The following is a 27,904-nucleotide window of genomic DNA, read 5'->3' as shown; positions in this document are numbered from 1 at the left end:
AACATGCAATACTGATAAACAGCTTGCAAGGGAATAAGTTCATTTGATTTTGAGGACCCTGCCTTTCTTCTAGTCCCCCCCCCCAAACTGACACTTGTTGATGGTGTCTGTTCAGACAAGCAGATGTGGAAGTTGGTAGTAGTTGTGACTTGTTGTGGAGTATCTGTGGGCATCATCTTGCTGGGATCTGCAGTCTTTCTACCCTAAAAAGGACTGGTGAGAACTTAATAACCTCAAGAAAGTTGATTTGAGTGTCCAACAAAGGTCCAAAAATCGTATTTACAGGCAATACAAATGTTGGCAATGTCTTGCATTCAGACTGTTCACTGGTTGATTATTATTGTTTTTCTTCTTTCTTTTGCATTTTCAAGGAAAATGTGTTTGCCTAAGGTAAGAATAATTTTTTTCTCAAATATTTCTTCTTCACCATCATCACCCAGTTTACATTCAGTTTCAGACATTCATTCTGGCAGCTGCCAAACAACAGCAGCCGTAGTCCTCTTCTGGCAAACAGTTGCAGAGTAGGGCATTTGGGTGAAAAGGGAAAGAGAGCTTGCTCACCTGCAGTCAGAGACTCTTATGACTCTTATGATTAAGAGTTTGACCATTTATTGCAAATGGTCATTAAGTTAGATTTGGTGGAAAGACTGATCTTTAAAGCGTCTTTCAAAGAATTAGAGCAGAAGTGATGATTCACTGCAGAAAAATCCTCCAGCACATTAAACTCATAAATTATAGCATACAGAATGTAATACTGTCAAACGTGTATATGTATATTTTTATTTATACCATGGCCACTGGGAATTCTGGATTCTGATTGGCTGGAAGGTGTGGATTCACTTTTACTAACTGGACAGTATAAACTATGACCTAACTACTTGTTTCATTACAGTTCTAAATGAATGTGCCAGTATTAAACTGTGGGGAAATATAGCAACAGTGAGGCTTAGCTTCGGTGCTATTTGTGTAACAAACACCAACAGCAGCACTTAAGAGGAACCAGCTGCATCAGAGCAAAGACAGCGCACCAGAGAGTGTGCGGCACTCGCAAAGCATTTTGAACTGATAGCATTTATAGATTTATTCAACTAATTAAAACAAAAGATAGATAGACAGAGGATAGATGATGATAGATAATAAGAAGTATGTGTTGTAATGCTTTATATAATTAAAAAATCACTAAAACTTTTCAAAAAGTTCCCATTAATTGTTTAAAAAAACTCTACAAAACAATACTATTAACCCTTAGATAAAAAAGACAGCTTTGAGATGGGTCTAAAATTATTTGGATTGGTGGGGTTAAGTCCAGTTTTTTTTAAAAAGAGACTCAAATAGGTTTCAGCTAACTAAGTTCAGCAATCTATTGAAATTGTTGAGTAAGCTTGGGTCAACTGCCTTTAAACATGTGGAATTTGGACATTGACTTTACTTCAATTCTAGCTTGAACATCCTGTGCAGTATACTTCTGGAAATATGAAGTGAACTGCAGATTTCAGTGTTGAATGGTGAAAATGGGAATAACTGCATGTTTGCTTAGAGCAGACCATGAACATGCTAAGTGTGTGTACAAGTGTGAGCATTATGTGAACAAATGATGAACAAACTTTCTTTTTTTGACTGTGGTAGATTTGTGTTTCTGTGACCTGTCTGTTAGTGTGATTCACCTCTGATGCTAGCTGTGGTTTTCCGGAGAACAAGTTCTGCAAAATGACACTTAAGTCGATGTAGTCAGACACACAAGTATCTTCTTTGGAGGATTCTGGACAGTCTCAGTATTTAGCTTCATCATGGCTGGACGCCTGTTGTTTGTCATCCTCGTGTGTAAGTTAAACCTCCTATACATTTTTCAATATTAATGTAGACTATTACAAACCAATGCAGGTTCACACTTACGTGACATTTATATGTAATGTTGTCATTATGTATCAGCATGTTATAGCACACCACACTTATGTTTTATCTTGTTATTGTTGGTGATTTTATGTTCTGTGTGTCCTTATTAACTAAAATATATCTTGATCTTGGCTCCCACCTCCGATTGACCGAATTACACATTGGGTGGAGTTTCAATCCATCTACATTTTGTTGAAGTTATTAATTAATTATTATTACGTCTATTTACCTTGTTAACACATGTTTCCAACAGATTCCTTTCATGAGATTCAAGTACAAGGTCAGTCTCTGATCTGTTATCTTTTTATTATAGTCTGTTATTAATTTGACAATTTCTACACACAGTTTGGTTGTTTTATTTTACTTTATTTACATTTAATCACAACCACAATCTCATTAGGAATATTATCATATTAATGCAATTATTCAGTTTACAGTGACATGTTTACCTCAAAATGTTCAGCTAGTCTTCCACCTAAACTGACAGTGAATCCACCGGAGATCACAGAGACAGATTCAGTCACATTGAACTGTCAGACGCCATCATCTGTTTCTGTGTATCAGTGTTATTTCTACACTTTTTTAAGGGACCGAAAACAGGGGGAAAATGATGACCCAACAACTTACATTCCAATTTAGTGTCTTAATTTTTTATTTCTTTATTCTGAGTAATGACAGTAACAGTGTAACTCACACTCACCTAAGACGACACGCAGAATTATCATTATGAATCAGTAAGTTGATGTTAATTGTAAAACACTGTTTGAAATTGTTGCTACACTGCTACAACATACAGTGTACTTGATAACCGAATGGCACATTGTATTTATTGACTTTTTATTAATCTTTTTGTAGGTCAAAAACCACTAATGAGTCTTCAGCATTTTCATGGTGACTACGTTCTCTTTACTTGCTCTCTGCCTGGATCTACCAATAATGATACGAGATGTAACCTGTACTTTGGAGAAGCAAGTCGTCCAGTTCTAACAACAACTATCTGGAGGAGAGCATCCATAAAACCCAAACACTGGTTCTGCCAGTTTACTGTCACAACTGATGATTTGCTGAGACATTTACATTCAGTTCAACAAAGCAATGCCAGCTGTGATTACAGATTGGGAAGTGAACCCAACTTTTTGTCTCCTCGTAGCGATGGATACAGCTTGACTGGTAAGTCGGCAAAGACGTGGACACGTGCTACAATGACTTTACTGTATGTGACACAACACTTCCTTTGGATGTATTTAAGTTAATTACCACTGAATGTGTAAGTTCAGACAAACATCACACAGTATGTTTTGAGTCTGTCTTCAATTGCATGTCATTTGAAATGTTTGAATATGACAAGTAGTTGGTAGCTCTCATGATCTCAATTTTGGTTCATTTGAATGTGTTTCAGACTGTGGGTCTCTATTGAAAAAGGATACACTTTCAAAATAAACAAGACAGCTGCTGCTGCTTTCAGGACAGCTGGTTTTGAGGACAGTGACGGCCAAAATGAGGTTGTGGTCAGTTTAGATTGAACGGACAGAACACTTCAATAGGACTTACAAGCCGTTCACTTTTGATATGGATTCCCAGTAAAAGAGCCTACAGCCTAGTGACTTAATTGCTTAAGTCAGCATGCTAACATGCTCACAATGACAATGCTAACATACTGATTAGTAAGTATAATGTTTATGTGTAAGCATGCTAACATTAGCTAAATACAACTTAATAAGCACAAACTACAGCTGAGGCTGATGGGACTGCATTTATTTTGCAGGTATTTGGCCATAAACAAAAGTATGGGACAAAAATAAAAATTTTGATTTAAGGGATCACCAAAGCTATTACAATTCACCCTGAGGGGCACAATAATGTGTGAACTAAGTTTCAAGGTAATCCATCCAATAGGTGTCAAGACAGATTCCAAACCAGTTCATGGTGGTGCTATAGGAAAAGTCAGTTGATCACCAAAGTCAGTGAGATACATTGTAGAAAAAGGCCTCTCCTATTCTCCCCCTTTTTAATCTCCCTCATGCCGTTCTTTCTCTCCCTCACCTCATATGCAACATCCAGAATCTTTATTAGTGCTTGTTAAGTCTTTGCTGAGGGTGATCGCTGTTCAATATGGACTATAATGTTCCTCCCTGGAAATATTTGTTTGCTGAGAGCTATTTGTATGCAATTCAGAATGTAAGTCATGACTTTTGACAGTGTCTGAATGCTTGATATATGCATATATATGTATACATATGTACAGTATATACAGTATACTGTATGTATATCAGCATATTTATAATAAATCACCCTGGATTTAAATCCAACACCCCTGGTTAAGTTCAACCAGTTCAACTAGTCTCTTTCATTCATCATCTGGGGACCATGAATGTCTGTATATAATTTTGCACCAATCCATCTCATACTGTAGATGTTGAGATATTTCACAAGATAAGCTAAAAATTTTAACCTGCTGGTGGCACTAGATGAAAAGTCAAAGTGAAAATCATCCTCCGGGCACCACGTATATCGGTACCACATTTCATTGCAATCTATCTAATAGTTTTCAAGACATTTCACTAAAACCCCAAAATGTCAACCTCATGGTGATGCTAGAGTAAACGTTGGATCACCAAACGCATTCATCCTATGGGGACCCTGAATGTTTATACAAAATTTCATGGCGATCCACCAGATATTTCAGTCTGTACCAAAGTGGTGGATTGACTGTCCAACTGACCAACCAACCGACGTTGCCATCCCTAGAGTCACGCCACGGGCTAAAAACAGAGTACATGTTCTCTGGTTTCTTGTTTTGTGAAAGGTTTTGTGCTTAAGTCATTGCACAAATAAGAGAAATAGCACAAATATTTATTTATTTGCACACATAAAATTGACAGGCACAAATCTCTTTCCTTTTACTCTAGATATTGTGGAAAGAGAATCAGGCATGCCCCCCATACAATCAGCATTTACTACGACCACAGGTAGGACATGTTATACATCTGAATAGCAATAAAGAAAATCATTCACATATCACTTCTCTAAAAGATTTTTAAAGTTTTTTTTGTCTATTTCTTCACCAGATTTGACTGTTAGCGGGCCTGGTGCTTCCACTGTTGTAACTTTTGCTACTTCCACTGTTGTAACTCCTGTGAAACCAGCGTCAGGTAACAAAATTATAGATGTATTATGTGTGACATTAGATAATTATAAATGATATGTTTCTTCCATTGCTGCCTGCTCAAGTGATTACACTAATACGCTGTCCCACACAGTTGTCCACACATGAAACTGACAGGTCTAAATCCATCTTCTTATTGTAGATATTGTGGAAATACAGTCACACATGACGCAGACTAAGCCAACATTTACAATGACCACAGGTAGGACATGCTATACAATTACATGATTGAATAACATATTACAAACTCACATCAGATGACACACAGTATTGTTATTTTAGTTGTTGTGTTTTATCACAGTAGGACTAGTATAGGATCTCAGAATATTTTTATTCTGAGCAATGATAGATAATCACACATTATTACATTTTTGTATAACATATTCCATCTCACATCAGATGACACAGTATTATCATTTTGGTTAGTTTTAGTCACATGATGTGTGTGGTGTTGTATCGCAGAAGCACTGTTTGAAATTAACAGTTTCACCGTCCTGTAAAAAATAACTGCTCAGGTGATTGTACAAATACGTTGTCCCACACAGTTGTGAAACACAGATGAAACTGACAGGTAAGAATCCATCTTCTTTTATTGTAGATGTTTCGGAAATAATGTCACACACGCCGCGGACTATGTCGACATTTACTGTGACTACAGGTACGACATGTTATACATTTAAATAGAAATCCAGAACATTATCAGAAATTACTTACTATGAGTTTTTTATTCCCCCAGGTCTGACTGTTAACAAGCCTCATGCTTCCACTCCTGTAACTCCTGCAAAACGAACATCAGGTAACAGAATTACAGATATATTAAGATAAAAGTGTGATTTTAATTATTGACAAATTATGTGTATTACGCTATATGTGAGTATTATGACTATTTTGAAATGTATTTTTCTTTATCCACCAGGTCTGACTGTTGGTAGACCAAGGATCACTGATATCTCTGCTTCTCTAAAACCTGAGAAACCTGCATCAGGTGACACAACTACTCAGTTTCTTCATGCCTTTATTAGATAGTGATTTAGGAGAATGACAGTGAGAAATGTAACATGGATGCCTTTAGAAACTTTTATGTGATCAACTACCCCAGATTTAATATTTGAATATTAAAAATTGTTACTACCTCATCTACAGTGGACACAGGTTATATGTTTCTGCTGGGTTTGAGCAGTATGTATTGCTCTGCAGTGTCACAGTGAAGCAACCTGTTTTACATTATTATGATGCTTAACCTGAATTCAATGATTCATCATGTTCACAACTTTATTTATACGTTAAATTTGCATCAGTTGCAAAGTAATACGTTGTCCATTTCTATATTTGGTGTTCAGTGCACTTTAAGAAATTCAGTAGGTACACACAGTCTTCCTGCTTTTGTGTTAGAAGTGAAACTGACACTTGTTTGTGGCCTCCAAACAGAAACACGGATATGGAAGTTGTTAGTAGTTGCGGCTGGTTTTGGAGTAACTGTGGGTGTTATCTTACTGGGAGTGGCACTTCTATCTACCAAAAGAAGAACTGGTGAGAACCTGAATTATGTGTCCAGTAAAGCTTAAATGTATTTTTCCCGTCCTGCTGTTTGAGGGAGCTCTCAAATTATCCGAGCAGAGTCGATTAGGCTGAGAGAGCTAATGTCCCTTAAAGGTACAATGTGTAAGATTACCACTTGTGCCTCGAGAGACGATAGTGAGTCACTGTAGCGTCCAGTCTGCCTTCAGTCCAACATGAGAGGACGAAGAAGCAGAGCTGCACCGAGGGCTTGTGAAGTTGAAGGTACAACCCCCGGTTAGTGTCACAGAAACACAAAGATGGCAAAGAAAAAAGAAGCAAAACAAGAGTAAATATTAGTGTGGCTTTCCACCGCTGGAGACAGCTCTTGGCGAGTAAAGAGATGCGTTTTTATGTTGAACCCGAAATGTTTCTTTTAGACTTTTTTAAACATCTAACTTTGGCTATTTAGAGAAATGTATTTTTAGTGGAAATAATGACAACACAAACCGTACCGAAAACATTTCAAATGGTGCCGATATATGGTTTTGATGTGGCTGTTTTCCTGCTACTTTGGTCTTGCTAAAACTGAGCTAAGAAAACTGTGCATGTGAAGATTATAAGATAGCAGTGTTAGTCTTAGAGTTTCAGCAGTTTGGTCGAATTTTGCGTATTCTTGCCCTGCTGTTAGTTAGCAGTTGGCTTTTTAAATTTTTTTATAACTGACTGTAAATTGACATTGTATGGACCCAGTAGTAGACCGACTGTCGATCGGTTCACCATATTGTAACCACTTGGTATTACTGTTATGAGATAAGGCAAGATTGGAAGTTTGGAAAGTTCGATATACATTTTTGAGGACATTGCAAGGTTTATTACACGTGTCTAACTGTACACAATCTTGAACCGTGTCATTGCTGCAATTAGTAAATCATGCAATTCTTGCACAATGCTGCCCCCTATTTGCTTGGAGCATGTGGCTAGGAATTACACATTGTACCTTTAATAAACACACACATGAACTTAAATCTTAGTTAAATCAACAATAAGACACACCACATAAGGAGGTTGAGTTGGTGGTGGGAGCTGCTGCAGCAAACACCATTGACATGAGTGACAATGATAAGTGTCAGTTTATAATGTCTGCTCTGCATGAATATGATTGGACATTACTAGTCATACAGCTGTGAATGAGCCAATAATTGTGAAGCATATCAGAAACAGCTGATGCCAATCAGCCAATAAAAGCGCAACTTTAGTACCTGAACTAGCTATGCTTCTCTCTCTTTCTTTTTGTGCATTTTTCAGAAAGATGTTCTTACAAGAGGTAAGAAATCTTTTAAAAAAACATTTTCATACAGAAGTTCAGCTTATTCACTTCAAGTAGTATTCAAATGGTTGCTAACTGCAATTTCACCTCTAGATGCCACTAAATCCTAGACACTGCTCCTTTAAGGGCAGCAGGACAATAGTTGTTGAATCAGTGGAGAGAGCTCATTCTCCTTCCCCAATTAAAATTTCCCCATTAAACTGCATTTAGAAGTAGTGACCACAGAATTCACAGAGGTGTTTGGGGAAATAAACATATCCCTCTGGATATTATGTTCATTGTCCTACAGTGCATTCTGCTTTCTTGTGTAATGAGGACACACTCTTTATTAAAACATCCCCCCTTTATTTCTGTGTAGGACACAAGCCAGTGTCAAAGGTAATGTACACATTTAGTGGCAACATCACTGTATTATTCATACATATAGTATACTGTACATTTGTCAATTATATTGTGGTCTTATAGTCTATTGAGGTGTGTTTTGCCTTCTGTTGCAGGTAATGATGAAACCTACAGTGTGATCGTCTCAGTACCTGGTGCTGACTGTCCTACTGGTGAGCTACTTTTGCTTCACCCCTACCTGAATGTAGTGTAAGGCTTTTGAGAACAGGTTTCATGCTGTATATTACATACAGTAAATAAATAAATAAATAATACATTTATTTTCAGTATTAGTGGTTTGCAATATTTAAAAAATTGTATACTGTAGTATGACAAATATACGGTAGTTAATTTTATAAGTTTTTATATCTATACAATTAAATAAGCAAAACATTCAATAAAATTGTTGCTTTCCCTTCTTTTCATCTTAGTTTGTGGTCTTTCTTATTCGCAGGTTCTGAGAAACTGAACAGGCAAGAGCCTCAAAATGAGCATGTAAGTGAGACATGAGGCACAGTATATGCATATTTGCTATGTAGGTTTATAGATGCTATAGATTTAACAAGCTCTTACAGTTGGTGTCTTTCTTTTCTTCTTTCTTCTAGTCTGACATATACCATGTGTACTCCACCATCTCTGAGGAACCACCTCCATCAGCCCTGAAGGACGTAGTGTACAGCACCCTGCAGGCACACTGAAACACAAACTTTTTTATATTGTATGTCTTTAACTTGGTGTTTGTATGTTTTTTCTATGTAAGCAAAGCACAGAAACTGTCTGTGTTTCGGTAGTATTGAAATAAAAATAGGCATCCTTTGAGTCCACATAGTGAACTAGTCCACTGGTTGAACTGACTGCATTACCTCTCGTAAAGTCAGTATCTTGAACTTTCTCAACCCCATACTGTGCATGCCTGCCAAGAGGCCTCTCTTGCTTCAAGTCTGCTGAACACCGTCATTTATGGTACAAGTACACCCTCTGCTAGCAGGCTGGAGCAATGACCGGGACGGATTGGAGAGACTGAGTTTATGAGTGGGTGAGGGGATGTTTCCTAGATTATTTCTGCAACTTCAGGCTTTAAAGTGGGGCAAAATTGACCCTTCATTGTAACACAGAACACAAACGCATGTCCCTATTTCTGTCAAGTTTGCATAAGGACAACATTTTACTTTTATTACGCATGTGGCAGGTGATAACAGTCTGTGACCTGGTGAGGGGAGTGTGAGTGTTGGGGCTTTAACTGGGTTTTGGTGCAACTGTCTGCTTGGGAGCAACTGTCAAGATCAAAATGTAACTGAAGAATCTCTTGATTTAGCCCTGTGGGTCGAGAGCCCATAGAAAGGAGGGGAGGGGACAGTGAGTGCCCCCGACCTGTCTGTCTCTCACACTGCGGGGAATTCTTATTATTTTTTTCCTCTGTGTTTAGTCCACTGTTTTCGTGTTTAGTTCAGACTGTTTCTGACAGAGTTGCGGCTCCCCCATGGCTGTCAACAGCCGATGAGAATAGTCCTCCAGGGAGGGTCTCTTGTGAGCCATATGTCATGTCAGGGAGTGGGAGATGGAACAGGAGTGTCCATCCTCTGTCTAAAGCCTGTCCTAACAGCCCAGAGGATTTTGCTTTCTATTTGCTTGATGAGAAATTCAGAGCATTGTGCCTCAGGAAACTCTGTGAGAGTTAACCACAGATAATGCTGGTACACCACTTCCTCAGCCAAACTGTTTACCAAGCTATAGCTGCTGTGCTGGAGAGCCTGAGAATGAAATCAGCTGTTCTGTGTATCTAATCCAAAAACAAGGCAGCATTTTCAGCTCACAAGCAGTCAGCCCTGGGCCCAGTATAGTTTCTCAAGCTGAGAGGCAGAGAATCTGCTCTGCTTTCTGGGGAGAGTGGGTTTGCTCCATGGCCAGTTAGGTTTTGGTGGCAAGTGGATAGCCAGAGATTCATCTATTGGAGGGATGCTAGGTAGCTTAGCAGACTCCATATCCTCCATGTAAAAAAAGCTGGGTAAATGGCAGAGCAGGGTGTAAGTTAAGCTGTAGCATTTTGACAGTATGCAACTTGTGTTATAGTGAAATGTGGATACATCAGAAAGCTATGCAGTATTAGGTTTGCAACATAGACTGTGGTTTTCAAGTTTCTTAGATAACTAATGTTACAGTAGCATTTCTCCAAGAAAAACAAGCCTAGGAGAAGGGACACTGAGATAGACCGACAATATTGAGTTTGTCAGTAAACCTTTTCCTAACTGGTAGACATAGGGTGCTAAAATAATTGTGCTACCTTGTGGTATCCTGTTTTAATAACAAAACTTTCTGAGATTTCTGATTCTGCTTTAAATTGAAATTTTCTGTTTGATAGAAAATCCATGAAGAGTAATAAGAATAACCTTCCACCTATGCCTAGCTTGTTCAATTTAATTAACAGACCTTCTCTCCACATGCAATCATAAGCTTTCTCAATGTCAAAGAATACTATAGCCATCATTTCCTTCATATTAAGGGTCTTTTCAATTTCATTACTTACTCCTAAAGCCACTCTGATACTCGTTTAACAATCTTCCGTTTTCTAAAAAATATGATAACTTGTAGACAATCATTCTTTCCATCCATTTACATAGGTGTGAGGTTAGTGCTATTGGTCTGTAGTTTTCAGCATTTGATGTATCTTTTCCTGGTTTAACAAATTGTAAAATGAATGCCATCTTTCACTTAGTAGTCTTTCTTCTGTCCATATCTTATTGAAAAGTTTCAATACTATTTCTAATCCTCTGGTAATTGACAGTTAACATAGCATAACTCAATTGATCTTGTCCCAGAGCAGAATATCTGCTGCCCTTTGATGCCCTTCTCATTTCCCTCAAGGTGAATTCCATATACAAAGCTGCACTGATTTCTACCTTTTTGCCAAGCACCTTTTCATGATCTTTTAGGACTTCTTCTTTCTTTTGTTTATTTATATCAGTAAGGTAATTTCCACTGGCAAATACTCTTCCTAGGAGGTCTCCATCTCCTGACACTGACATGTCCTCCATCATCATTGGAAGTGAGTGAACACTGCTGCTACGGACTAATATTAGGATATCTTGCTACAGTACGAGCACAAAGAACAAAATGCCTCTCAACATGGAGGTCAAGTCTTTAGAGGAAGTGTTAGAACATTTTGAATGTTCATCCTCTGACATAATAAATTTCTCATCAGAATTATTTTAAATAAATGCAATTTTCCGTTACTCCATCCAATATATTCTTAAATTTTCAGCATCTCTTCCACCTAAACTGACAGTAAATCCACCGGTGATCACAGAGACAGACTCAGTCACAATGAACTGTCAGACTCTATCATCTGTTTCTGTGTCTCAGTGTTGTTTCTGCACTTTAAGTGGAGGAACTGTCAGAGAGTCCTCTTGTCTGAAGACACTGACAGGAACTGAGCTGCTGAAGATGACACATCAGAGTTCTCCTGCTGAGGTTAAAGTAAAATGTGTTTATACTGTAAAGCGCAGAGAGTTAAATTGTCCATCTCCACAAAGTGACACATCCTCAATCACCATACAAAGTGAGTGACTGTTTCTCCCATCTACTGATATTATTATATCTTGATACAGTGTCAGCACAAGAAAAGTGGTGTGATGTAATATTTCAGGTGTGAATTTGTTTTTAGTGGTAACAAACCAAAATGAAGAGAGAAAGACTGATTTAATAACCTCCATTCTCATTAAAATCCCACCTGTTGGCAAAAGTGATACAGATATGCTTTTTGTTAGTTTGATAAATTGTTTTTGATGTCAGAATATTTTTATTCTGAGCAATGATAGATGATTACACATTATTACATGATTGTATAACATATACATATAACATATTACAACTACATATAACATATTATAACTACATGTCAGCACTGTTTGAAATCACAGACCCGTTTTACAGTGTACTTGATAGCAGAATAGCACATTATATTTATATAGACTTTTTATTAACCTTTTACACACACAACACATCCAATGACACTGATGAATGTATTAATAAAGTAAATTATGAATGCGTAAATTAGAACTACATTACAGGACAGTTGCACTTTGAGTCTGTTTTTTAATTTCATGTCCTTTGAAAAGTTTAATTGTGACATCAGAATCAAAATCAAGTTTATTAGTTTATTAAGTTCACTGTATACTTATATATGCTTGTTATGGACCGGGGTCCGTACCAAAACCATATGCAAAATACAAATACACAAATAGTAAGGATGTCCCATGCAGTTGTTCACATAAATATGTATTTATTTGTAAACACAGGAAATGTATCAGCCCAAATCCATCTTCTCTTGCTGTAGATATTGTGGAAAGAGAGTCAAGCAAGACCCAGACAATGCTGACATTTAGTGTGACCACAGGTAGGACATTTTATACATTAAGGTAGCAGTCCAGAACATTATTACATAGCTATTCAGTATCAATTGGTTTGAATTTTTAAGAGGTCTTTGTCTGTTTATTCACCAGGTCTGACTGTTAGCAGGCCTCGTGCTTCCTCTCTGGAAACTCCTGTAAAACTAACATCAGGTAACAAGATAACAGATACAGTATGTTAAGTGTGACATTAGTTAATTACAAATTGCACATGTTTCAGTGTATTCAGTCTTTTGAAATGTACTTTTGTTGATTCACCAGGTTGGACTGTTGGTACGTCAAGTAACACTGGTGGTTCAACCTCTACTTCCTGAACACCAGTGAAACCAGCATCAGGTGACATAATTATTCAGTTTTAAATGTTTTAAAAAGTGATTAACCTGAATGTCAGTCAAAGTGCATACTGAAGTGATGGTTGCTGACTGGTTACTCTGATAGTGTGTGATGGATGTGCAGTTGCTTATGCGAATGTGAAGTTCGCCTGCCTTAAAGTTGTTAAGCAGCTGGTATGACTCCTGTGAATCCAGAATCTGGCGATGAAATAACAGGTAGACTAAAGATTCTTATTATTGCATCAAAATGCTAACATGCATTGCTGTGGATGTTTTAATAACGTTTGTGACTGTGCACTTACTAGGTTCGAGCCTTAGTACGCCTGGCACTAAAGATAGCTCTTTCCCTGTAGCCTCTCTGAAAACAGCTTCAGGTTAGTATGTGTAATTCCTTACCACTTGAATTCAGTGATTCAATTATGTTTACAACCTAATTTACTCAGTAACTTTATATCAGTAACAAAGTAATACTTTGCTTTCCATTTTATATATTTGGTGTGCACTGGCATTGGTGCTGTTTTGTTAATGTTGTGAGAAGCAAAAATGACACTTCTTCATGGCTTCTGTTGTTTCAAAGCAGAAATGTGGATGTGGAAGTTTGTAGTAGTAGTGGCTGGTTGTGGAGTAACTGTGGGCGTCATCTTGCTGGTTTCGGCAATTCTCTGGAACAAAACGAAGAGCTGGTGAGAACTCTGTTGATTTGTCTAATAAAGTCAGAATCAGTTTTTATATGAATATTCACACACTGTTTAATACTGAAGTGTCTAAAACCCTTTTAACAGTTTATATGATAATTAAATGTATGTAAGCTCTAGAAGTTGCATTTTCACAATCAATGCATCTTGAGATTTACTCTGAGAGGGTTAAACAACTAGCCAAAAGAAACAGACAACTTCCTTGTCAAGGAATTGGCCATTTATAACAAATGGTTATACAGTTAGATTTAACAAAAACGTCATTGGCATGAGTGTATCAGCAGTATGTCAGTGAGAAGTGTCAGGTTATAATGGACGCACTAATAGCCACACAGCTGGTGAAGGAGCCACTGATGGTGAAGCATGAATGAAACTGATGATGCCAGTCAGCTACTGTGGTTGCAGTAGCTGACTGGCATCATCTTAGTTTGGATCTTAAAAGCCATTTGCAGTTTCCTGGAAATATTTGATGCAGCTTCATATTTTTACAGTTGAACAGAGTTCACATAGCTTACAGCTCACATAGCTCACAGCTACTAAAATAACCATTGTGGAAAAAACACCCAAGACCTGTATCTCAAACTGAAGGTAAACCACATGTGTGGGAGACCACTACTGAGACAAAAATAAGCTTGAGTGTGACACAGTTTTGTGAGCAAAATATTTTATGAGAGGAGATGGTATAAAATTGTTCTCCTTTGTTTGGCTAAAAGACGAAACTTGAAAGTTGTTGAAGAAAAACTCAGTTGTCCTTACATGAATATATGGATTTATTACAAACATGGATCAGTTGAAGAGAAGCATTGGGGCAGCATGTACACAGGGGCACAGCCAACATAATACTCAGTTTACATCCAAAAAAGGTACACTTCTTAAAGCAGAACGGTAGGTGGTGATTTACAGGTTCATCTATCATAAATCAGTAGAAAGATGAGACAAAGAAAGAGACAGTCTCTGTCCCAAGTTATCAGTATCAGAAGTACAGAAACTTCTGGGACACTTCTATCTTATGATAGGAACATGTAGTGCCCCATAACCCAAAACAACACAATCACAGGGCCTGAAGCCTCCTTTGTGAAACCATACTTTAGTCAAACCTCAGTACCATAAATTCTATTGCACCCTTAAACCCCTTAGTCACCCCCAAATTTCTCCCACAAAAATGTAATGCTGTCCAAGATACACGCAATCATGACAAGCATATAATGACCATCAAATCCTTGAATCCAGCTGGACTAAAGGCTTTTATTTTTATTCCGAGAAATATATTATTTGATTTACAGACTTTTCAATAAAACTTCATGGGAAACAATCATCTTACTGTGTGTGTCTTTCTCTCTAGCAGGTTCTGAGGAAGTGAAAAAGAATAAAATGAAAGAAAGAATGTAAGTCTGACATGAGGAACAATATTAAATATATTTGCTATATATGGATGCTACAATTGGTTTCTGCCTTTTCTCAGTCTGACATATACCATTTGTACTCCACCATCTCTGAGGAGCCAGCTGCTTCAGACCTGAAGGGTATGGTGTACAGCACCATGCAGACACACTGAAATGCAAACTTGTTTTATACTGTATAGAGAAAGAGAAAGCAGACAGCCTAAATAACTGCTGGAAATGCAAACCTTGTGTTTAAAGTTAACTAGTTTAATCCATACTAATGTAAGACTACTGTAATGTCTTTTCTAAGATAAATCAAACTATAAGATTGGTTTATGATGTACAAAGCACAACATGGGTTCAACCTTCATTTTAATTCAACTTGTTTTGTATTTCAGGATTGAAAATGTATTTACAATGTATTGTCTCATATATAACTGAAGCAAAAGTTCACTTTACTCTTAATTTTGTTTCATATTTTTTTTACAACAGGATATCATACACACACACACACACACACACACACACACACACACACACACTTGAGAAAATAACACAAGGGGTAAATGAAGGAAGGAAAATATTTCTTTGTATTTATTCATCAGCTTTCTCAAACATGTGGTCACCTTGACAAATTATGGCTGAATATATCAATGTAACATTCTGTGATCATCTTCATGCATCTTTAGCTTGTCTGAAATGTCTTCTGCTTTAAAACAAGGAGAAACTCGCAGAAGAAAGCAAGTTCAAATTTTCTGTTGTCTCTCAGATATTTTACATGATCCATATTATTACTGACATCAAAAAGAATTTAGCTACAAAATGAATGTAAAATATTTGAAGAAAGAAAACTATGATGGCACTGTCAATTGTTTTTTTTTAGCAATTTCCTGCCAAAAATAGAGACCGCTCTGCATTCTTTTCACACATGACAAAAGTGCATTTTACATTCTGCAGACTCTTACATTAGCCTTCATTTTTTTCCTCACAACAAAGAAACAAACAAATTTGATGGCTTACTATCATCCTTTGCACAAGAGACTTGTTTTATACTTAGAGCAGAAATACCAGTACTCCTAGGCATTTATTTTTATTGTTGACATACTGTATTTCTTTCTCTTATTTAATTTCAGCACACATTCAGTACAGTAGGCAAACTGTCAGTGGTGTGATCTGCAATTCTCTGAGCAAAGTCACCAAGCACTCCCATTATTCTCATTTTCTTTTGCTGCACCACATCATTTTTGTTTTCTGCATTAATGGATGTGAGTCTCAGTGCTACAGATAAAGATTTTTTCTTAGTAGAGCGCTGCCTGTTGCAGAGGTACGAGCAAATTCATTTCTGATTGGCCATGTTCTCTATGTGTTTATAAGCATCTTCTTGTTGATTTAGTCCTTACTGATGTCCAGTCCTGCTGCTAATGGTCACCTGCTGATGGTCGCTGCTATCAGAGGGAGCAGAGCTGCTGTTAGAGGACTGGACAGGCGTGTTGCTGAACCACACTCCATGGCATTTTCCTGCAGAAGACACAGTCATTTGTGATACATATGGAGCTGTACAGGGTATGATATTAAATATTAACAAGGTGGATACACTCATCTGGGAAAGACAGTAGTGGATGCAAATTAGATATGAACTGTTGTTTTTTGTTTTTGAACATATTGAGTCTTGTTTTCCTAGTTTTGGCCATCATTTCGATTGATCAGACAGGTTGTAAACAAGCCAACAGTTTAGCCAAATTACTTTATTTTGAGGTAAAACTGAAAAAACTAAATATATGGTAGTAATATAATATATTTAACGAAAGTAATGAAATATTGTTAATAATCCCTCATTGCACAGGAAAACTGTGTAGGCCTATACGGTTACAGTTGAAGCAGTAAGTAAACTGACAGTTTGGGTGATAATTTTACAATTCACCTTCTTTTTTCATCCAAATAAGTTTGCTAACCTCTGGATTTATTTAAAACCAGTACAACTGTCTGACTACTTTGGATGCTGGATTGTGTACTGTCTAATATCCTTAAAGAAATTATTCAACATTTTGGAAAGTACGCTTACTTGCTTTCTTGCTGAGAGTTAGATGAGAAGATTGTTACCACGCCAATGTCTGTACGGTAAATATGAAGCTACATCAGTCGAGTTGCTTAGCTTAGCATAAAGACTGGAAGCAGGGGGAAACAGCTAGCCTGGCTCTGTTCAAGAGTAAAATGTATTGCCTACCAGCACTTCTAAAGCTCACTAATTAACATTTTTTATCTTCTTTATTTAATTTATGCAAAACCAAAAGTGTAAAAACAACAGTTTTATGGGGGGTTATGTGCCAGACTATTTCTTGGCTGGGAGCAGTGACTTACTGGAGTTTTGCTGTCACCATGAGGTTGCCAGACAACCAGTGGAGACTCCAGGAAGTCATTGTGCCTGGACAAGAAATACTGCAGCACGTAAACCAGACTGTTTGTTCCTGTGCTGCAGTATCAACCTTACTGCTTAACTGTAGACACACACATTCTCATACCTCAGGGTGGAAAGGATGACATGATTCAGGCTTCTTTCTGTCCTTCTGAAACTTCAGTCTGTCACATTTTAGTGACTCGTTGTGTTCAAAGGCGTCAAGGGTATAAATAAATTAACAGAACTTGTTCAGAGCTTCACCAACACACACGCAACTCATTTGACATGATGTGAAATGGAACACTTCAGTGTTGCAACCACAAATAACCCACACTCAGTAACTCACAAGTATTCTTATGATCTAACTAATCATGAGCTGAAATAAAAATGCATTCAGTTTTCACATGTCAAACATCTGTGTTTCATCTAGAAAGGATATACATGATCTCGATGGGATCCATGGTTACTGGAGGAGCACTGCTGCAGTCACACTTATTGTCCACAACAACCATGAAGAGGTTGCTGCTGGGAATCTGCTGTATGACAAAAGACCTGCAACCCAAACAGAGACAGAGACTGGAATTATAATGTTCTAATATGAATAGTAGCAGACTGAACACCTACTGTTTAATATGGATATTTATTGTTAGCAAAGGGGGTGATTATTTGATGATTAACTGTGTAACTATTTTAAGTTGGCCTAAAGCAGTACCTGATACAGCCCTCACAGTCAATGTTGCCTGTTGTTTCTTTGATGGTGCGTTCAGAGACAAAGGCAGGGTATTCTGTATCACATGGCACCATCATGGTTTTACCCCGAGATCTCTGAGCTGAATGTGTGACAAAGCAAGTTTAACTAAACTGCAGAAGTTGACAAAACCACAGATAAACAGAGAAGGTTTCCAGTTCTCCTTCTCATACGCCCTCACACATTCACCTGTCTTTCTCTCTCTCTCTCTCTCTCTCTCTCTCTCTCTCTCTCTCTCACACACACACACACACATGCATGCCTATAGTGACCATCGACTACACTTACCTTTAACTGAGAGATCGACATTCCACCAGCTGTACAGGTTAAATTCTAGCAGAAAACTTAAGAGAAAAACAAAAAACATCATATTTAAACAAATGTTTCCAGTGACCGTTATGAGAAAATATTCATTAATATGAGTTAACACAAGAATATGCATTAGCCAATTGACTAATGTCTTTATAAAAGGGTATAAATAGTTAATGAAGACATTAATTACCATTTAAGCACCTTAACCAAAAATAATATTATTATTATTAAGTAACCATTAACCAATGTATCTTGTTACTGGTTGACATGTTGAGTTATGAACTAGTATAGTACATAGTTGATAGGATGTAATATGTTAATGCATTTATAGCTGAGTTATTCCATAGATGAAACCAATTATCTTTTTTAAAATGTTAATTAAAGGGTAATGATTATGTACTTTGTATCCAACCTTCAACTTTTTTGTTCTTATCAAATACTATTATTAATTAACATACAATTATTATTATTAAGAGTGACCAGATTGTGTTAATCATATCATATCATCTTTAGGCCCATATAATATATACTTTAAACATTTTTTTGTGTTATTCTTACATGACAAGTTCAGTCAGGAGCCACTTAACAACAGAGAAGGGCTGAAAGACAGAGAAAAGCATAAAATGTCAGAATCTGTGTGCAAAAATGAAATAATGTTTAAGGTTGTTTAAATGTCAGTTCATTGTGAGGCTTCTCTGTACTCGTGTTTCACCAGTGTGCCAACAGTGTTCACCACAAACTACAAACTCTGAAAGAAGTATCGAGGTCTATGCTAAAGATTTTTTAACTCCGGTCATACAAATGTAGATGTACCGTAGTGTACCACAGATAATAAAATGATTGCTTCTAATGTCTCTATCTTTAAATTTACCAGCTGATACTTACGTCTGACAAAGTGCGTGCACTGTCACTGCTCCCAGCATACTCTTTGCAAAGGGCCTGGTAATCATACAGCGTGATCCTGCGAAACAAATGGAGCAGCAGAGGTTGTAATAAACATCAAATATGATACGTGCAACAACGTGTCAGGTTCAAAGTATCGGTTCAGGGCTCAGAGAAATGTTATATTATGTCTCTGACCTTTTGAAGGACCCCATTTGGAGAAGTTTGTTCATAACAGCACCCTCCACCTCTCCAAAGAAGAGCCCTGTCTGAGAGAGAAGTTATGTCAAAGCACAAAGGCACATAGCTTAACACATACCATAGGTGGACAAAATAATGGGAACACCCAATTAAAAAGGACTTAATTAACTAAATAAGTTGGAAATTTAAAGTAAATTTTCTACTTTAAAAATTTCACAGACAAATTGCATCAGCACAGACACAACAGATGCAAGCACTGACAGAAATAGACAGACACTTAACAAAACGAAATGCAAAACATTTCCTAAAACATTATACCAGGGACTTTGTAAAATTGTTTTTAATTTCAGGGCTGCTGTTAAGGTAGAGGAAGCCATCTTGTATCATGAGTCATTCAATGTTTGTCTGCATAGTCATACAACTGACATTTTATAGGGTTAGGTGTAAATGATGCAAACAGTGTGTGATCACTGTTATCAGATCTAAACATTATTGAATCTCTGTGGGATGTTCTAAAGTGCAAAATGTCTGCCTTTCTTTATCTTTCATCCTACTTTCCTGAGGATCTGTCAACTTTCCTTTTTGGAAGAATGGTCCAGTTTTGCTCTACACACAACATTTAAGGAGAATTGAAGCAGTTATAAAAGGGGGACATGTGTTTAGGTGTTTCCACTATTTTAACTTTTGTTGATAGATGTAAACATGTATACACAAACATGCACACAGTACCTGAGATTGATCCTCTGTGACAAGAATGAAGCCATTGTTGTCAATGAGATAACAGTTAATGTCCTGTCAGGAAGGTGAATAAAAAGATTATGTTAACAAAACAACCTGAAAAAATGTTTTAAAGCCATGTCATGAGAGTCATGTGACTGTTCTTACCTCGTTATCACAGCTAATGCTACATTTTCCATCCAGAGCTGTACACTGAGCACAAAGCACAAGTAATTTAGTTTCACATCTAATCAGGGAGTTTATTTTATTGCATGTTGCAGTAGTTGTGTAGTAACCTGTCTGCAGGCAGTCCAGAACTTCCTCTGAAAGAACTCGAGCTTCATCTGGATCCCTACAGCTGAGCACAAGACCGAGCACATAAGAGACTGCACAATGTCCAAAAATAAGTTTTAACATGAAGATAATAGTAATATGAAAGATGGTTTAGAGGTTGTTACCTGCAACAATTGGAGACTTTCTGTCATCGAGGAGCTGAATTGCTGTGCTGGCCAAAACCACACTCTTATTTTCTAAAGCTAGAGAGGCAGAGAATAAACTACAAGTCATTTGTTCAGATTACATTTTCTGCTCACTAGATGGTGCCCTTTACTCAGCAGCCCCAATTGGTAGGCTCAAAAGAAACCGCAGTACCAGTCCATTACTTTACAGTAATGGAGTCCAGTCAGAGCTTTTTTCTACAGCCAGATGACTCTAAACATTCTGAAATGGGTGCTGTGATAGGACATTTCAGGTTATGAGTGGATGCAGTCATCATTAACAGAGGAGAGGTGGTAAATGTCTGGGAGAGTGAAGCTGAATTCTCCATCCTATGGCAGACAGAACGTGGGCCACATTAACTGCAGAAAAGCTGTGAGGGAAGTGAGCTGTGCTGCACATCCTATCAGTGGAAACCAGTAAAAACCACAATCCATAACAGAAAGAGGGACATAGAAAAAGACTGATTTAGATGTTAAAATGCTGAATGACTAAGGCAATCAGATGAATTTCCAAAAAGTACTTGTATAATGCTGCACTCTCTCCCTCTCTCTCTCTCTCTCTCTCTCTCTCTCAACCCAACCGGCAGCGGCGGATGGCCACCCACCTTTTGATTCTGGTTCTGACCGAGGTTTCTGCCTCTTAAAGGAAGTTTTTCCTTGCCGCTGTCGCCAAGTGCTTGCTCATTGTGGGATTTGTTGGGTCTTTGTAAATAACATTATGAAGAGTACGGTCGAAACCTGCTCTATAGGAAAAGTGCCCTGGGATAACTTCTGTTATGAATTGGCGCTATATAAATACAATTAAATTGAATTGCACTTGATAGTTGAAAGTATATTGAGGTGGACTTGTATAACGTAAGGTGCAGATAATTTAGCAGCAATAGGCAGATAGACTTAGGTCTGGTGTAGTTTTGTGCGAACTCTGGGAACTTTTATTTTGTACTGCAGACTTGAGCTACTATCTCCAGTCTCTGGTTTTGATCTGCATACCTGTGCTGAAGGGGATGGAGTAGACAAATGTGCCGGGGACCTGCTCCGCCGCTCTCTTGTACCACAGAGGGAAGTGATCAGCATTAAACACACCCTCCTTGTCCTCCGCTGTCAGGAAATCTCTGAGGAAGCACACAGAATGAACCGAGGTGAAGCACAAAGGATTAGATTCATCAAGCACAATCATGGCCTTGCCTCACTCTGTAAGTAATGATTAGAGAAATGTTGAGTAGTGGCTCACTGATTGGAGAGCTGATCGGTGGGAACAAACAGGTTGGTTCTCGACAGGCCGGTGCGTGTACCCAGGAAGGCAATCTCCACTCCTTTGTCAGAATTCCTGTTTGTGTATAATGCAGAGCAGTGCCACATAAACACATCTGCTTTCCCTGAACATTCCTGAATGATGTCTAAACACAATTATACAATGCGACATATAATTTAGGTTTTTCTTGGATGATGTAGGACATTTATACACATATTTAAACTCAGATCTGCTGCTAATTCAACTGAATGGTGTATAGAGGACAGTTCTTGATGCAGCTGATGTAGCTCTCATTTTGGAGGTATACTGTAAAAAAATACATTAAAAGAGTTAGAATGTATGTTATACCTTCTCAGACTCACTTGCCTTTTTATTTGTTCATATGAAATTATTCATTTGGGGTTTTCTGATGGTTTTGTAGACAAAATAAACAATTTGAAGATATCACTTTGGGCCCTGAGAACTTCTCATGATGTTTGATATTTTAAAGGCTAAATTATTAATGAATTAATAACAAAATAATAATCAATAGACAAATTGTAAATGAAAACGATCATTAGTTGCAAAGCCTTGTATGACACGTACACATTGAACATGCATTTCAAGACAGATCTTCTACAACAATATACATCAGGACATTACAATATTGATAGAGTGTTGAAAGATGGGTTCACATTTTTCAAGTTTGTCTTAAAACAACACTCACATGTCCATATGTGCATTGAAACAGATTTTGTTTGCTGTGATTGTTCCTTGTGTCCATACTGGCTGTGAAAAAAACCTTCCTAACGTGATTCTATTGTAAGTGATGGGCGACAAAGTCCACAGTCCTTATTTTGTGCAAAAATGTATTCTAAAGTTCAGGTGCAGCTAATATTCGGCTTCAGCAGTTTGATTTAAGTAAATAAAGTGTCCATCTTCCAAAGATACAGTCTTTTAAGTACAAAATTCCCCCTTTGTGTTGCCCTCCCTGCACCACTGCACAGCAAAGAAACTGTGTCTGGGTAAGCACAAAGAGACTCACACCAAAAAGACTGTAACTTGAGACTGTACAAACTTGAGCTACACACAAAGAGTTTCCCCTCGGGGATCAATAAAATATTTCTGATTCTGATTCTGATTCTGATTGATTTGGGTAACTTAGACTGATAAAGCCACATATTAGCATCAGCTGAACTGTGAAATGCATTTTTGCAAAGAAACGAAGGCTTTTACATTGAAATTGCTTTAAGAAACCTGTACGTACAGGAGGAACAATTACAGCAACCAACAGTGCTTTCAATGTACGTATGGGCTTGTGAGTATTGTTTTAAGACATGCTTGGAAATATATGAATTTATCATTAAAAGAGATATGGTTTTAGTGTTGCTTTAAAAAATGTGGGTGCCACTTTCTAAAAAGCCATACTTTATAGAGGGGTTGTATAACTAATGGCTTTGTTAATGGTTAATGATGCTTTATAGATCAGTTATAAGCCATTAATAAGAATAATTTTTGGGTTGGATTATATTGGATTATTATGGATTATTGTAAAAAATTTTCATTAATGATTTGCTAACATTTAGAATTGCAGATTACTTACAAACATTTACTGATGGCTTATCAGAAACCCTAATAGACACCTTTCATTAATGAATTACGAACAATTGTAACTGTAGACTTGAAACGAGAATATGAAGTGGTACCAAAATGTTCTTACTCTGACTTGTTGAGGGCCAGTCCAGTCCAGTAGGCCTCCAGTGGAGCAGTGACCACAGCATCAAATAACACCTCCTGGATTAGCTCTCTGTCACCTGCACAATGTTGCAGACCAATTTATAGACCTGATTAACAAATACAGACCTTCTTGACCCTCAAGTTTAATTCGAATTTGATCCCAGATAAAACAGGCTCCATGTAGTCTAATTTATTCAGGTCTGACTCAGATGTCTCTTACACTTCAGGTGTGGTCTGTGGCCCGTCATGAAGAGCTTGATGGCTTGAATCTGGGTCAGGTGACGGTGCTCGTGCTGCTCCTCTGTGTTGCAATAAGTCCTGTGGTCCAAACAGAGCCACACTGTTACATCACAGGCCTCAACATCCCTGATGAACACAGAGGGATAACCTACATATCGCATGAATGCCCACTTCCACAACCCCAGTGTTACCATTCATCTGCCAGGGCGACATCTGGCTGTTCCAGATCACGGAGCCCTGAAAAACACAAGTCAGTAACGCTTCAGCAATGCCAGCCTGGGTAGACTGATACAATAAGCCCTCCCAAACAAGCAGGTCAGAGTGACATGCATCTCACTGTATTTAGCCTTTTGTTAATAGAGTAAATGACAGTGTTGGAGTGACGTACCGGCTTCAACTGATACATTTCCTCTGAAGAAGTACTTTCCATGACCTCTGGAGAGAGCCACTCCGACACTGGAGGCACAAACAGAGGAGAGAATCAATCAGTCGATAAACATGTAACTGTAACTGAGACATAAACTGTCAGAAAGTGGTTTTAGGAATGTAATAAAACTTTTCCTCCACCTGAATGGTGTTCCTTTGATGTCAGTGTAGTAATAGTCATTGTGCATCTTCAGGACACGCCTCTGAAAGAGCAGAAAAAGAAGTACAGATGAGATTTACTCCTTTAGTCTAGAGACAACAGAGACAGAACAACTCTCATCTGATAGGGAGACACTAAACATCTTTATCTGCAGCCTCACCCCTCTATCCACTGTCTTCTTCGCCTCCATAGAGAAAGTCCCTGTCCTCCTGTTCACCATAGCGTTGCGTAGCTGAAAGATAAAGCACCCAAAGAGGCATATAGAGCAGAGAAGTCGAGGCTGGGTCATTGATCCAGCAGCCTGTATGCTGCCATTTTACTGGGATACTGAAAACAGAGCCATACCTTGATAATTCTCAGGATTAATGTGAAATAATAGATACTTTACTGGACAAACTAATGAACACGTAATCCAGTGACAACGTGAAATCAGGGCATTGTGTCAGTTGCAGTCACACAATGTTGCATGTAGACCAAAGTACATCTAGTGTTTCATATTGCATACAATTTATTTTCAGTGAAGAAGACATTTTTTTTCCTATAGCATTTGTTTTTATTTGTTTAACACGTACAATATCATCTTTGTCTTCCCACTCCACCTCAGAGAGATCCACGCTGCTGTAGTTGGGCTTCCTCCTCTTCTGACCATCCTGATACTGCACAGAAGAACACAATATACACAATTTAATCATTCCTTATGTGTAATGACGTTTTATTTTGACAAAATGTTTAACCAAGGCTTGAACATGTCTGCTACAGTAATCTAGCCTGACACAACTGTGAAATCTACATGTGACACGTCATTTTCAAATTTATGAGCTCGCTATTTAAGAAATACATCTATGTAGAAAAGCTTCACTGTAATCTGTCCTTTGTGTTTCAGTGTTAAAATGAAAACTTGCTTTATGCTGTTATTTATCAAGCCTTGTTATGGAAGTTTTGCTGTGTAATTATTAAACAAATCGTCTGTGAAATTAACACTGTCAGGTAAATTAAAAATAATTAATATGATTGATAGGAAATCCACACTCAAACAAGTCAACATCAATGCATTAAAGTGTACATGACAAACTCTGCTATTGTATGTCGTCTGGACCACAAGAAACAAGAAAGTCAATGACTACAACCACAGCACACAGTTTTAGCCACAAAGAGACAATCACAAAAAACCAACACAGACCAATGCACACACAGTTGCACAGAGAGGAATAGCACTAACACTGGCACACACAGATCCACTAGCACAGCCATAACTCCTGAGGAACCAGCGGTCCCTGGGCGAGCGGCTGTGGTCTCTGCCAGCGAGTTTTAAGTTACCTCTGGGAAATCTCAGGCCAGCCAGCCCTATGAGTGGCCTTTATCCCTGCATGCATACATCAAAGGAAAAGGTGGGGATTACAAACTATACGAGCCCATTTAGCCTCCTAACCAGATAACACATTTGTCTCTGCGTGCCCTCGTTAATGGAGGCTTTCAGTTCATAATTTCGGTAATGCATACAATTGCATGGATAAAACATAAAGGAAAAACAGGGTAAAGTCAGGGAATGCTGTGAGATTGTTCTGGTGTAAAAGTAATGTGAAGAAACTGAGTTACCAAAGGTCTGAGGTCCGGATGTGTCAGGATGTAGCCATTGTTTGTAATAGCAAATGCGTACCCATGGATTCCTAACTAGAGGCACAAAATGAGATACGTGAGGAAGAAATAATTTTAAAAAATGCATTGTAATAAATTCATTTATTCAAAGCAAAAGTAAAAGAACAGCTGATTGTACCATATGTTTGGGGATGAGCTTCATCAGCTCCTGCAGAGGGATGTCTGTTCCTACAACCCCCAACAGAATACCCTGGTTCTTCTGCATGAAAAGATTCAAAACACACAAACACAACTTTAGACTGTGTGAATATTCAGTCACTCTGTAGTGGTGGAAGAAGTACTCAGATCCTTTACTTGAGTAAAAGCACCAATACCACAACGTAAAATACTCCATTACAAGTAAAAGTCCTGAATTCAAAATCCTGTTTAAGTAAAAATATAAACGTGTTATAAGCAAAATGTACTTGAAGTATCAAAAGCCTGCCAAGTACTGTTTCTGATATACTGTATTATTATATATGACATTAGATTGTTAATACTGATTCATCAATGTGTAAGCAGCATTTTACTGTTGCAGCTGATCACAGTAACAGTAATTTTAACCACTTCAGATACAGATAGTTTTGTCCAGAGGTTCCCAACCTACGTAGGGGCCGGGCCCCTCCAAAGGGTCACAAGATAAATCTGAGGGGTCGTCAGACAATTAATCTGGGAGGAAAAAAAAAAAAATAAAGTTCTGCTACACAAATTTATATAAATTTTTGGACTCTTTTTGGATTCTCTACCTCTTTGGGCCTCAGTTATTTAAATGAAGTACAATACTTGAGTAAATGTACCACTGTCACTCCGTCGCTCATTGACTCACTCACCGTTTCATTCTTTGTGCTGAAGACAGGCATGGCGACGGTAGTCATCAGACTTGGGCCCGCTTTCTCTTTCAACTGAAAAAAAAGGAATTTCTAACAGTTGAATGTTGCTTTTTTAGTGGAATAATCCTAATGAGAGGGCGTCGGCGTGTTCTCTGATCAGGTTTGTAAACATCAGTCAGAAGCAAAAACTGCACAGAAAAAGAAATACATTTAAACTATATTATTTGGGCTATATCTACTCATCATTTACATGCCTACAGAACTTACGAGAAAATTTACTCAGCATTTCACACATCTCATACATTCTGAACAACCAACACAGTTACACATAGTATATTATACTGCATATAACTTTTAGACAAATTGATATTCCAAAGTATTTAACTACTACAGCAAAAATTATATTAATGATGCTAAAATAATAATGTTTATTCCTAAACAAAACTTCTAAACTATTCAACAAAATCATATGTGAATGTAAAATGTAATGTTAGGAAAAAATGAAAATGAATGTAAAAAAAAAAGAAAAAAAAGAAAAATGGTAGCCATGGAAATGTTAGTGACTGTACACATAAACATTTTTCACCCAGTATAATTGCTAATTAACAGAGAAGAAAGCCTAACTCACATGAAATCCAATTTAAATTTCCAGACAGAGAAGAGAGGAGCATGCGTTTTTCAGTGGGGAATAACAGCTTCAGGACTTGACAATAACTAAGACAATGGTGGCTACTAATTTAAGTAGGGAACACATAAAAAAGTCTCACTAGATCTAGAAACAGATTACTATTTCACACAGATACAACATTAA

At 37.6% G+C, this 27,904-nt stretch overlaps 2 protein-coding genes across 4 annotated transcripts in view; one reads left to right on the top strand and one right to left on the bottom strand.

Moving 5' to 3' along the window:
- The first annotated feature begins 1,763 nt into the window (after positions 1-1,763).
- Positions 1,764-9,091, top strand: LOC122864660. The gene is made up of 15 exons (XM_044172197.1): positions 1,764-1,821; positions 2,147-2,173; positions 2,749-3,063; positions 4,803-4,862; positions 4,962-5,045; positions 5,202-5,261; positions 5,658-5,717; positions 5,796-5,855; positions 5,976-6,044; positions 6,488-6,589; positions 7,865-7,883; positions 8,245-8,264; positions 8,384-8,440; positions 8,722-8,762; positions 8,873-9,091. The coding sequence occupies exons 1-15, from the start codon at positions 1,788-1,790 to the stop codon at positions 8,963-8,965; spliced, it is 1,101 nt and encodes a 366-aa protein (XP_044028132.1). The 5' UTR covers positions 1,764-1,787; the 3' UTR covers positions 8,966-9,091.
- Positions 9,092-15,649: 6,558 nt separating this feature from the next.
- The window catches only part of cacna2d3 (calcium channel, voltage dependent, alpha2/delta subunit 3), a 36,513-nt gene continuing 24,258 nt past the window's right edge, over positions 15,650-27,904 (bottom strand). For 2 of the 3 annotated variants that reach the window (XM_044172184.1, XM_044172174.1), the window contains 24 exons: positions 27,094-27,165; positions 26,403-26,483; positions 26,225-26,299; positions 25,201-25,284; positions 24,789-24,860; positions 24,610-24,671; positions 24,431-24,498; positions 24,234-24,279; positions 24,023-24,120; positions 23,786-23,879; positions 22,066-22,161; positions 21,825-21,946; positions 20,796-20,873; positions 20,634-20,695; positions 20,506-20,550; positions 20,350-20,412; positions 19,618-19,688; positions 19,423-19,498; positions 19,096-19,136; positions 18,514-18,569; positions 18,190-18,307; positions 17,917-18,029; positions 17,602-17,684; positions 15,650-16,600 (listed from right to left, as the gene is read on the bottom strand). In XM_044172184.1, the coding sequence (XP_044028119.1) occupies positions 16,508-16,600; positions 17,602-17,684; positions 17,917-18,029; positions 18,190-18,307; positions 18,514-18,569; positions 19,096-19,136; positions 19,423-19,498; positions 19,618-19,688; positions 20,350-20,412; positions 20,506-20,550; positions 20,634-20,695; positions 20,796-20,873; positions 21,825-21,946; positions 22,066-22,161; positions 23,786-23,879; positions 24,023-24,120; positions 24,234-24,279; positions 24,431-24,498; positions 24,610-24,671; positions 24,789-24,860; positions 25,201-25,284; positions 26,225-26,299; positions 26,403-26,483; positions 27,094-27,165 (1,869 nt within the window). In that variant the 3' untranslated portion in view covers positions 15,650-16,507. Of the gene's footprint in view, positions 16,601-17,601; positions 17,685-17,916; positions 18,030-18,189; positions 18,308-18,513; positions 18,570-19,095; positions 19,137-19,422; positions 19,499-19,617; positions 19,689-20,349; positions 20,413-20,505; positions 20,551-20,633; positions 20,696-20,795; positions 20,874-21,824; positions 21,947-22,065; positions 22,162-23,785; positions 23,880-24,022; positions 24,121-24,233; positions 24,280-24,430; positions 24,499-24,609; positions 24,672-24,788; positions 24,861-25,200; positions 25,285-26,224; positions 26,300-26,402; positions 26,484-27,093; positions 27,166-27,904 lie in introns of those variants that run through there. The other variant, XR_006375267.1, reaches the window with a different exon arrangement.

The sequence above is a fragment of the Siniperca chuatsi genome, linkage group LG2 (genome assembly GCF_020085105.1).
Source record: "Siniperca chuatsi isolate FFG_IHB_CAS linkage group LG2, ASM2008510v1, whole genome shotgun sequence".
Lineage (NCBI taxonomy): Eukaryota > Metazoa > Chordata > Actinopteri > Centrarchiformes > Sinipercidae > Siniperca > Siniperca chuatsi.
The sequence above is the reverse complement of the archived record's forward strand: the minus strand, read 5'-3'. Positions and strand labels throughout refer to the sequence as shown.

Bases quoted from the DNA above. Each gene is read 5' to 3' on its own strand.
- LOC122864660 (XM_044172197.1), top strand. From the start codon at position 1,788: ATGGCTGGACGCCTGTTGTTTGTCATCCTCGTGT. The intron at 2,174-2,748 runs GTCAGTCTCTGA...ATCTTTTTGTAG, and splicing joins TCATGAGATTCAAGTACAAG to GTCAAAAACCACTAATGAGT. The intron at 5,046-5,201 runs GTAACAAAATTA...TTCTTATTGTAG, and splicing joins TCCTGTGAAACCAGCGTCAG to ATATTGTGGAAATACAGTCA.